This window comes from Nicotiana attenuata, unplaced genomic scaffold, assembly GCF_001879085.1.
Source record: "Nicotiana attenuata strain UT unplaced genomic scaffold, NIATTr2, whole genome shotgun sequence".
NCBI lineage: Eukaryota > Viridiplantae > Streptophyta > Magnoliopsida > Solanales > Solanaceae > Nicotiana > Nicotiana attenuata.
The window spans coordinates 248,755-261,088 of record NW_017671313.1 but is presented as its reverse complement, the minus strand read 5'-3'; the positions used below and the strand labels follow the sequence as shown (position 1 = coordinate 261,088).

The 12,334-nt window shown below is 34.5% G+C and overlaps 1 protein-coding gene across 1 annotated transcript; it reads right to left on the bottom strand.

Annotated features, from left to right (window-relative positions):
- Positions 1-313: 313 nt before the first annotated feature.
- LOC109207491 (remorin-like) lies at positions 314-2,753 on the bottom strand. The gene is made up of 5 exons (XM_019370422.1): positions 2,341-2,753; positions 1,844-1,891; positions 1,668-1,755; positions 944-1,025; positions 314-744 (listed from the first exon to the last, which is right to left on the bottom strand). The coding sequence occupies exons 1-5, from the start codon at positions 2,549-2,551 to the stop codon at positions 550-552; spliced, it is 624 nt and encodes a 207-aa protein (XP_019225967.1). The 5' UTR covers positions 2,552-2,753; the 3' UTR covers positions 314-549.
- Between the last annotated feature and the right edge of the window lie 9,581 nt (positions 2,754-12,334).

Here is a 12,334-nt window from a genome sequence, read left to right as displayed (position 1 = left end):
ATAAAGGTTAATATCACAGAAAAGATTACAATCGACAAGGAGGAGGAAACATGGCCAAACCTGTAAGTATAAATCACTGAAGTTCTCTATGAGATATTGTGCGCTTGTCCTTACACTTGCCTGTATCATATCATGCCAACTTGCAGGAGGCAATGGGAGGAGTAGAAACACAGGAGAAATGAGTGGGACTGATAAAACCTACGTTTCTTTAGATGCCAAGAGGCAAGTGGTCAATGACAACCTCAGCCATCTGGCTAAGGCGATGTATGTGTACGTCGAAACTTCTAAATAAAGAGGCTTTCTGTGCAGGAGATGGTTACTAACATGAAGATTTCCTTCAACACTGGTTCATACAATCCCACAAAGTTAATTTTGTCCAGGTGATATATACACTGGAATACATCACTATGCACACATAATAATAAACAATGGCTGATTCTAAAATACATAATCACACAATGTATCTAATAAGAAAAAAAAAACTCCAATTGCACAAACTTTACAAAAGCATTTTCAATCACCATCGATGCAGGTCTAATGCTTGCTGCTTCAAAAACATCCAAGGAGTTTCTTTGGAGCAGTTCCAGTGGCGCGGTATTTTGCTGCCAATTCCTCTGCCTTAAGAAGATCTTCTCCACGTTTAGCTTCAATCATCGCTCTCTTTTCTTCAGCTTCCTTGTGGAGTAGAGCAATTTTGTTTTTCATTTTCTCAATATATTCTGCCTTCTTTTTCTCCAGCTGCTCCTGCTCCCCCACAAGATATGTAAAGGTTAATAAAATGGAAACTTCTTGAGAAAATATTCCTCAGTTAAGGATCTTATGCTAATATCGAGATTTATAGTAAAATCAACAAAGGGTTGATCTTTATCATCAAAATAGCAGTAACTATTGTATTTCATACAACTGACCGACTATGTAGCAAAATTGAAGGATGACAACTAACCTCCATCTTTTTGAGCTCAGCCTCCAGGTTTGCTTTCTTACTATTCTCCCATGCAGCAATTGCAGATACCTTTTTCTGAGCTCTGTTAACAGATTCAGGTTACCATACTCAGTAAAACATAACACTTGCAAAATTAAAGGCAACCTTTCCCCATAATTTAAATAAAAATTGTGACCATTGCCCATTGTTTTTAAAGAAAATTGAAGAGAAGGTATGTGCAGATCTTAAAATTGGCTGCAGGACTTTCTCAAAGAACTGATCCAGGGGACAGATAATAATTGTTACAAAAATTATACTAGTGTCGCACAACTCATACTCCATATGTCGTGCAAAGAATTTTCTTCCTACTCCGTATGAAGAAAATTCAAGACTTACTTTCTCAAGCTCAGGACAAAAAGGATTGACACTAAATGTGCAAATGATGTAACCAAGTGAAGCTAACTGGGAAACACTAATAATTTCCTTGAGAAAAATGTCTCACAAATAGGCTGCCACATGAGTAATCAACAAGATCTTAATACTGGAAAAACAAAGTCAAAACTGCTAATATACTTTAACTTTTTTGCTTATTCAGTGTGTTACTTTGGAATAACCACTGTCATATTTGCAGTCAGCAAATTGTATACAATATTATCTTCCTACACATTCTAAACCAATTTATGTATATTAGTCCTAAGTAAATAAGCATCAACATATATTAAAAATCAGCAGATTGAGTACATACTTGTTTTCGGCTTTTGATTTCTCACTTTCCTCCCATGCTTTGATTAGTGACAGTCTCTTCTCTGTTGCAACTCGAGCAAGCACAGCATCTGAGGATTATATAACCAAATTACTCAAATACCCTTAGACAGTAAATGATCCAAAAACAACTGAAAGCAAAAGAAAAGTCCAAATTACCTCTGTCAATAGATCCCTCCTTTTTCTCCTCAGCAGGTTCTGCTGCTTCTGCGAATGAAACAAGTTGCACAAAGTTAGAGAGACCATAAAAAAGGTTTTGAAAAATTGATAGAGCAGTCTAAGCTAAGCACTGAAAGAGAAGTGAAATTGGTTAAAATTTTGACTAGGCCTACGGAAATAGAGAGGACAAAGCCATAAATCAAGCCTGACAGAGAAAATTTTCAGGATCTTTCTTCAACATGGGTAATAAAACGTATTTAATTATTCATCAATTGCTTCAACAAGCAATTATTTTTCTTTTTTACACTAACTAACAAAACTAACTTTTCTACAAAAGGACAAATATTATACATAATCTACTTTAATTAAGTTTGGAATTTCTCTCAGAGAAACACAAAATTCAGCTGATATCTGCAGACAACACAGAGTATATATATATACACACACAAACATATAAAAATTCATGAGCACAGAGACGAGGTAGGGAGAAATCATACTATCTTCAACGACAACTAGTGCTTTAGAGTCATCGGATTTTTCTTTGACTTGTTCAGGAGGAGGCAGAGCTGGTGCAACTATAGCTTTCTCATCAGCCACTGTTTCAACAACAGGTTCTGCTTCTTTAACAGGTGCAGGAGCCTCAGGCGCAGGGGAAGTAGGGTCCACAACTTTCTCAGTCTCCACTTTCGTAGCTTCTACTTCTGCCATGGCTACAAACAGAATTTAGAAAAAAAGAAGAATTCTGGGATTTGGAACAGAATCAGAGATGAGAAATGAAAGATCTTTTTTAGTAGTTGGCGGAAGGTAATAAATTGGTTTGGACATACTTATAAAAGACCATAGAAGAGTTGACAGATGGGACTAAGGCCTTAGCTGGCTTATGATTTGTACAGTCTTGCAATGGTGAGCTGTCACGTATCGTTTGCCCCTCTCCCACAACTTAGCGATAAATTATAATCATGACAGAGCCGTTGGACTAAAGTATTTTGGGACAAATTCCTCTTTAAAAAATCATGTTACTACTTTTGATTTACAACTATTTATTATATGTGGTCCTTAGTTCCAACGTTAGTTTTACCTTGGCATGACCGTTTCATCTGTTCTTTTTGCTTTTTAGGTTATGTTATATGCACTAATTGTATAAAAATAATTACACAATCAGATTAGTAATAAACTTTATAATAAATATTAATCAATTATATTAAAATAATATGTTATAGTATGTTAAATTATTTGGTTGTTTCTTCCTCTTTGTTGATATCGTCAAGACTAGCCAGATGATATCCGCTGGTTGGTAGTGGGAGGATATAACTGAACGAAGTGGAAAATCTGTAATACGAGAGCAAAAACCTAACACGCTAGCAGGTACTACGAGCCCTCTGTCCCACGCATCTAACCAGCTTGCGTGAAAACATAAAAGATTTAATTGAATGAATGGCACTGATTTTGGGTGGTACTTTTTCAATCAACTATCTGACTTATTTAGAACGGCGGTTATACTAATGGTATAAAAAATTCTCACATTATCTATATATATAACTTAAATTCTTTTTTGTTGCCTTTCTTTTAGACCTGTATCCATCTCAGGGACGGAATTATAGCCTAATATAGGGAGCACGTAACCGATGGTCTCTCCATCAAATTAGATATTTTATTTTTTTAGAATTGATCTAATATAATCTGTTAACATCCATGCTCTAAAGATGTTAAATGATGTACGTGGTCGAATGTTGAGTTATTTACTTAAAAGAATATGAATTAATTCCCCTTAATACTTTTTTTTTTTTGAAGTTTCAATCAATGATGGAGAAGAAAAGCAATGCAATTATTACTTGGTGTGATTTGCACCTGCTTCAAACCCAATTATACTTCTTAAAAATGATTCACAAATGAAATGTTCAAGATACAGGAAAGCAAAATAGTTTGCGAACCCATACCAAAAAATTAAACAAAAAATTCTAGGTCAAGAAGTGCTATGTTTATTCTAAACTTTTATGGTTTTACCCATCTACTTTTTTATTTTATACTCCATCAGAGACTAAATGTCGCGGTCTAGTCCTGTCAAAAGAAAGTTTGTATTTTCACCATTTTAAAATCTTGAAAAAGACAATCTTGGTCGAATGTGCAAAGGATTACAGTTCAAAATTAATAAGCTAAAAGGGACAGAGTATAGAAAGAAAAAGAAAGTCTAAATGAAGGGTGAAGATGGTACACTAACAAGATACGCAATATCAAAAGATATTAAGATTGTCGTGGTAGGGCCTCTAATAGTCTGTGCTAGTAGGAAATATCTTTTTCGTTTTTTCGGTTGCGTGATTAATTGATACTTAAGAATTAAAAGAGTTGGTTGGAACTTGGAAGATTGCGGTAAGCACGACTTCATCCACATGGAACTATTAATTGATTGCCACAACTCTCAAGAATGTATGCGTTGCTCAAGTCACCAACCAAATAAGGCTTAACTGTTCAAAATTTCCAAATCATGCATGCCCAAAAAGAGGAGCACTGAGTACAGGGAACTATTCATGTTTTTCTGAACTATAGTCTTATCAAGAAAACACAAAAGAGGAATGCACTCATTTGCCATCCACCTGAAGGTATAAAGTCTCAGAATTTTCAATGAGAATCTGTACACTTTGCATTTCATTAGTGCGTGTTAATGGGATGTTATTCATAACCCTGTTATTCACTTTACATCAAAGAAGATATAGAAAGGAGGAGCCCCTTGCCGATATTAAAAGAAAAGGGCTTTTTCCACTCTTAATCCGTCTTCAGAAACTATTTATATTTTGTAGCCGAAAAATATATAGAATTTGTGTATAATTTTTTTTATATAGCATACAGAATGTATATATATACAAAAAATATATATTTTTCGGCTGTTATTTTAAGAGCGACTATACAGTGTCATTTTCACTTAATAAATGAGAACACGAAAAGAAAGGGCCCAACTATTACCTTAATGACAAGATACTTTAGAAGAAAGGGAATGTAATAAATGTTGTTAGAGCTATAAGGTCCCCCAATATTCTCAAAGAAGAGTATCAAATTTAGCTCATAAGTGTTATAAAACAATAAAAAAAGAAGAAAAGTATTGCAGAGAAAAGTAGAAGGAGAGAATTCTTATTGATTTTGGGATGAATTACAAAGGAATAGAACCCTCTATTTATAGGAAAAGGGTGACTTAGCCACCAAGCAATGAACCCTAGAATCTCTCTAAATATAGACATTCACCATAAATACAATTCTATTTATAACACTCCCTTGAATGTCTATTCAACAGATAATGTGTCTCGTTAAAACCTTAACTAAAATAAAACCCAACGGGAAACGTCTTTTGGTTGCCTCGTTAAAAACCTTGTAAGAAAAATCCAGTGGGACAAAGCCTTGTAAGAGAAAAAGAGTACAACGCGTATTAACTCCCCCTGATGAGAGCATCATTTCACATCCTTAAGCATTTGCATTTCAATCTTGTGCACCATCTTCAAAAGATCTCTGGTAGAGATTTGATGAACAAATCAGCCATATTAACTTGAATGAATATATTGCAACTTGAAATCATCATTCTTGATAGAGATGAATTGTCTTCATATGATCTTGTTGGAATTGTCAGTTCAATATCTTCACATAGAGGTGAAAACTCTTGCTATCATATTATCATGCATATAGTTATAGCAAGATACATTTGTGCACAAATTGCACTGAGGATGTAGTACTTCATGACCATGAATTCTATATGCTTTAAGCAATTTAAATCCTTCAGGGATTGTTAAGTCATATAAGCCATATAATAGACTTTAGATGCATATCAAGTTTTCATGTCATGCTAGACATATAAGATATCGAAAACTGATTGCACATACCATTGACTTTATACTTTCAAGTGTTTGAACTATATGTCCAAAACTACATGCCTTTCATATGAAACCAATTCTATTCGAAATTGTTTCTCCAGACTTAAGATCCTCATATATATTTAGCGGTATCATAGATGTCGTCGATGAACATTTTATATTGGTTCCAACCTCCTTTTTTTTCATAAAGACATAACATAGAGATCTCTTCATTTATATTTTCAGGTACCTGAATCTCTCCTGAGATTTTATGAAGTGTTATGTCATGTGATCTTCTATATCACTTGCCTCCTTTGTTATGATCATTTAGATCATTTGCTCATCTTCTTTATCAAGAAGTTATTTGAAATCGATCTGTCTATACGCTTTAAGCGTACCATAGACTTTGTCCTTCTAGGACTTATTCTAATAGGAGCATTTGCAGTGTGAATATAGTTACTTTCTTTTGGTCAGCAAATGCGTCTGGCATGCTTTGCAATATATTGCAAATGAATTATCCTTTTATGAACTTCAAGTTCATATTATCTTATTCGAGGATCTAGATGTACAAATGATAATTCATTCCACGTAACTTTTTTCTCAACTGTTTATCATGTCTCTCCCTCATGTTAGAAAAACTAACTTGTTTCCTCAACTTTGAGAACCCATCTTTGTGTGTTATGGTGTTAATCAAAATGTACACCGCACATCAATAATAATAAGATGGAATTATTTGGTTCCTGACCCTGAACCACTTGTGAGGGGAGAAAATAATATACTTTGGTATATAGCGTATATCAAACTGATATAGATAACTTTGTTCTCATAAGCAATTATTTAGCTATTAAGTAGAGGCACTTAATAAATCATTTTGCTAAACCAACTGTGATGTAAACCAACTTATCAAGATGAACTTCTTGAATAGAAAATCTGGAAATTATGCTCGAAATTAAATTATTGAGCAAGTTACCTCGCAAAACACCATGTTGCGGGTTACTAATAATCGCACATGTAACCATCTCATAGATGCATCTTATGTGGCATACATGGCAGGTGAATGGGCCCATATTCACCTTTGATATTTCCAGCATTCATGGGATTCAATCCCAATTTTAGTTGATATATTAATTAATGAGAACAGGCAACATAAGAGAATTCGTAAAGAACTTTCTAGTTCTTTAATATTTACCCATGTGAATTCTCTTTTATTTTTGCACATCATACTTAAATTGATATGGGTAAACCAATTATGCCAGCTGAATAAATTATCAATATTGATAAACTTCATATTTACACCATGACGTGTGCAATTATCAATAAACTCCAAGTTTATTATGATATGGATTTTTATATCAATAAACTTCTCTTTATTGTGGCATTCTTTTGTTTGTGTAGTACAAACTGGAGAATAAAGCGGGTAGCTTTTCACATACATATTACCATGCTACAAGTTGTAGTAATAGAAGATATTAAATCTTTCCTTTATTTATAGTCTCAGTATGACCAACCGCTTTCGCGAATACTTTAGAAACTCAATAAGTTTTTTTGAGACTTACTACAACACAACGTCTTATTGATAATCAATTTTCTCCAAAATAGTATAATTGGCTCTTCTAGAGCTCTCAATTAATTTTGTACTACCACATATTCATCAACATCCATATGGTGAATATCTCTTTTAAAGAGAAAGTTATACCATTATGGTTATGGTCAAAATTATATGCAAGATATGTTTCTTGTATTAATGTTATTCTTTAATAATCACATTACCAAAATATTTTAGCGTGCAATAGGTACGTGACCAATGACCATTTATGCCATAATAATGACATTATTTTCTTATATCATCTCAAACCTCCTTCTAAAGGTGAGTACGTGGTATATTCACTACCACTAGCACGTTCATATTCTTCCAAAAGTGAATATGTATTCATAAATCAGATGTTGTCACATTCACATCCTGAATTGACCATAGTCATCTGTATGTGCTTTACGAAATCTTATGTCAAATCGATGACAAACATTAACTTCATAGAGTGAAGGCTTATTTTGAGAATCCTTATTATTCTCATTACCACGATAATGACGAAGATAGTTTCGTCTATTACCACGTCCACATTCATTGATACTTTTATGGTAATAATTTTGTCTTCTTTCAGACTTATTACATATTGCTATCACATTCTCTTAAGGGAATGAGAATGGAGCAAATTCAATGGGACAGGTTTTCAATTCTTTGCCCACAATCATACCTGAATTTGATCATGGCAAGACATAGAAATTTTACCACTTTGGGTGGTTATAATTTCTTTCAAACTCCATTAGAGTTACAATCAAGATTTATCGTCTTTGCATGTATTTAAAATCAAATTATAGAATTTCAAGAATTTAAAAGAAAAAAATAAAGTAAAATACTTACCTTAAATCCAGAATTTAATCATGAAGGAACAATTGTCAATCATTATGCTCAATCTCAAAGCTTCTACTCAATCGGTTAGAGTCTCGTGCTGATAACGTGTTATGAAAACAATAAAAGAAGAAGAAGAGTATTGCAGAGAAAAGTAGAGGGAGAGAATTCTTATTGATTTTGGGATGAATTACAAAGGAATAGAACCCTCTATTTATAGGGAAATGGTGACTTAGCCACCAAGCAATGAACCCTAGAATCTCTCTAAATATAGGCATTCACCATAAATACAATTCTATTTATAACAATACAGATATAATTCGCTTGATCGAATTAAGTTTTGACAAACTGAATTGGACATATATTTATTGGCAAATCAATTTAGGCATAACTCAAGTTAGCTCAGCATAAAATAGTGGACCAATTTTAATCTGCATCCTATGTAGCCCAAAATTAACCTATAAAAAGAGCTATCAGAACATATGTGAAAAATAAATCTTTCAAGTTTAGTTTGTCATATATAGTCCTAATAAAATTATAAAAAAAAAATGTTATTCTGACTTAGTAGTTAAACAAAATTTAAAAGATCGAACAAACAAATAAAAAAAAATATTATGAATTTGGTTTTGATTAAGACCCATTAGCTAAAATCAATCAGTTCATGGCAAAATATGATCCAACCAGCTAATTAATTTAAATTGTTTAGATTAAATCCAACTCGCCTATTTGACCCTCTAAGTTTAAAAGATGACATTTCAATCAAATGAAATTAAAAAAACATAAGCATTAGGGATTTCACCCAAAATCATGATGGATAAAAAGATCCATATATAAAAGTAGTCAAGACTCAAGACATAAGACATGCGTAATGAGGTGTAGCTGTATGGTTGGGGGGCCAAAGTCACAAAGAAAGAGCACAAACAAAACGATAGCTTCTTGTATTAATTTGCTTGGCTCAACAATTGGTGATTGGAGGGGTCCCCAGAGTCAGACACCTATTAAAGCAGTTTGGCATACGTAGCCTTCAGAATCTTTCCAAAATAAACGACATGTGGGGTGGTCATTCTTGCAAAACAGATCGATTGCTGCTTCTTTAATTTGCTATCCACACTAACCTTACAATTGTATATCCAACCCAAGGACCCCAAAATACATCGATTTGTCACTCATGCTAATGTTATTATTGTGAACTAGTGATCTGTCTTATAGTAGAGTACTGTTGGGTTTTTAAGGTATTTAATTAATATATTAAATACTTAAAAGAGGGTGAATGGGAAATGGAGGGAAATAAAATTTTTGAGTGAAATTTTAAGTTCCCCTCCCTTGACAAATGGGCATTGTCCCATATTGGAAGAGGAAGAGGTTTTTTATGGGTTTATAAGCAATTGCTTTTCTTCTAACTCTTAAAGAGTTGAGAAGAAGGCAAGCCTTCGCGACGTCGTCGTCGCTCGGCTCGGCTTCGGCTTCGGCTTCGGCTTAATATTAAATCCAATCCGTTTTTCTGTTTTGTAACAGAAAAGTAACTACCCTCTTCAATTTTTCCTCTTTATTTTCCCTCTTTATTGTTGAGTAAATGGCCATTTATGTAATGGCATTTATGTTGTGGGCGTTTTGCATAAACAGCCATTCTGAAGAGACCCAACTTTGGCTATAAATACAACACTATTCTGCTCAGAATTTTAACTACAATTTTCTGAGTTTCCTCTCCTTCTTCTGCATACTTTTAGCATCAAAACAAAGCAAAAAGTAAGTATGATTTGCTACCGAACTTTGTGTTCGCTGAAACACTGGGGTTTGAAGTACCACTACACCAGTGTGTAATTCGTTCTATCCTGGGAGGAAATAATCCATAACCTTGGGTACTAGGATGGGATTAAATTCCTTAAGGAAACACTGTGAATTCAGTGGGCTCGAATTGGTTTTATGTCATTTCTGTTTATGTTCATTTCTGTTTATACTCATTTATATTTCCAGAATTATTTTACAAATACAGTCTACTAGCAAGCTTAAGGAATTTAATTTGATTTCTGTATTTGTACTTACTGTTTCTGGAAGAGTAAAACCTTTGTGGTTTTGTACTCTATTAAAATCTACGTGATTTTAACGTTTGTGTCATTCTTTTACAAAAATGACTAATGAGAATGAGAACCAAGCGGTTCCAATGGTGACTGCCAATGCGTCAACAAGCCGAACGACACCGGCAGCATTGGCACCGGCGAAGAAACCCGGAAAATTTTCCGGGATTGATTTCAAGCGCTGGCAGCAAAAGATGTTCTTCTATCTGACTACTCTAAGTCTCCAGAAGTTCATCAAGGAAGATGTTCCTGTGTTGTCCGATGAAACTCCAGAAACTGAACGCTTTCTCGTAATTGAGGCATGGAAGCATTCAGATTTTTTGTGCAAGAATTATATTCTAAGCGGGCTGGAGGATGGTTTGTATAACGTCTACAGTGGCGTGGAAACGTCAAAGGAACTGTGGACTGCGCTTGAAAAGAAATACAAAACCGAAGATGCCGGGTTGAAAAAGTTTGTTGCTGCAAAGTTTTTGGACTACAAAATGGTAGATAGCAAGTCTGTTATTACCCAAGTCCAGGAATTGCAAGTGATTATTCACGATCTCCTTGCTGAAGGTATAGCTCAAATTAATATTGATGTTGAAAGTAGTAATCTTAGTATTTTTACTAACAGAAATTTCATTGAAGGTCTTGTTATCAATGAAGCATTTCAAGTAGCAGCGATGATTGAGAAGTTGCCTCCTTTGTGGAAGGACTTCAAAAACTACTTGAAACACAAACGCAAGGAGATGTCCCTTGAAGATCTCATTGTTCGGTTGAGAATCGAAGAAGACAACAAAGTTGCTGAAAAGAGAGGCCGTGGAAACTCAACAATAATGGGAGCAAATATTGTTGAAGAGAATAAAAAGAGGAAGAAGGCTTCTGGACCGAAATACAACCCAAGCAAGAAGCGGTTCAGTGGAAACTGCTACAACTGTGGAAAAACCGGACACAAATCTACGGAGTGTCGTGCTCCGAAGAAAGACAAGAAGAAGGGTCAAGCAAACATGGTTGAAAAGCATGATGATGTTGATGATTTATGTGCCATGCTTTCCGAATGCAACTTGGTGGGCAATCCTAAAGAGCGGTGGATTGATTCTGGAGCCACTCGCCATGTTTGTGCTGTTAGAGAAGCTTTTGCTACTTATGCTCCTGTTGGACCCGATGAGACGATTTCTATGGGAAATGCTTCAAAGGCCAAGATTGAAGGATGCGGGAAGATATTTCTAAAAATATCCGGCAAAGTGGTGACTTTGAACAACGTCCTTCATGTTCCCGAGATTAGGAAGAATTTAGTCTCTGCTGGACTTCTTGTTAAGAATGGTTTTAAATGTGTTTTTGTTTCCGATAAGGTTGTAATAAGTAAGAACGGAATGTTTGTAGGAAAATGTTACCTCACCGAGGGCCTTTTCAAGCTGAATGTAATGGTTGTTGAAAATAATAATAAAATTTCAGCTTCGTCTTACTTACTTGAGTCAAATGAATTATGGCATATACGTTTGGGTCATGTCAATTATAAAACCTTGCGGAAAATGATTAATTTGGAAGTATTGCCTAAGTTTGAATGTGAAAAATCAAAATGTCAAGTATGTGTGGAATCTAAGTATGTTAAACATCCTTATAAGTCAGTTGAAAGGAATTCAAATCCTTTAGACTTAATTCACACAGATATTTGTGATATGAAGTCAATACCATCTCGCGGTGGAAAGAAGTATTTCATAACTTTTATTGACGATAGTACTAGATATTGCTATGTTTACTTACTTAATAGTAAAGATGAAGCAATAGACGCATTCAAGCAATACAAAAATGAAGTTGAAACGCAACTTAACAAGAAAATCAAAATGATAAGAAGCGATAGGGGTGGTGAATATGAATCTCCTTTTGAACAAATATATTTAGAATATGGAATTATTCATCAAACAACGGCCCCTTACACGCCCCAATCCAATGGGATTGCAGAAAGAAAGAATCGTTCATTAAAGGAGATGATGAACGCATTATTGATAAGTTCTGGTTTGCCACAGAACTTGTGGGGGAAGCCGTTCTTACGGCTAGCCGAATACTAAATCGAGTACCCCATAGCAAAACACAATCCATTCCATATGAAAAATGGAAAGGAAGGAAGCCCAACTTGAATTATTTTAAAGTGTGGGGGTGTTTGGCAAAAGTGCAAGTTCCTAAACCCAAAAGGGTA

Coding starts and splice junctions, on each gene's coding strand:
- LOC109207491 (XM_019370422.1), bottom strand. CDS start 2,551: ATGGCAGAAGTAGAAGCTACGAAAGTGGAGACTGAGAAAGTTGTGGAC. Junction 1,756..1,843: donor GGAGGGATCTATTGACAGAG/GTAATTTGGACT, acceptor TATAATCCTCAG/ATGCTGTGCTTGCTCGAGTT. Junction 745..943: donor CTGAGCTCAAAAAGATGGAG/GTTAGTTGTCAT, acceptor GTGGGGGAGCAG/GAGCAGCTGGAGAAAAAGAA.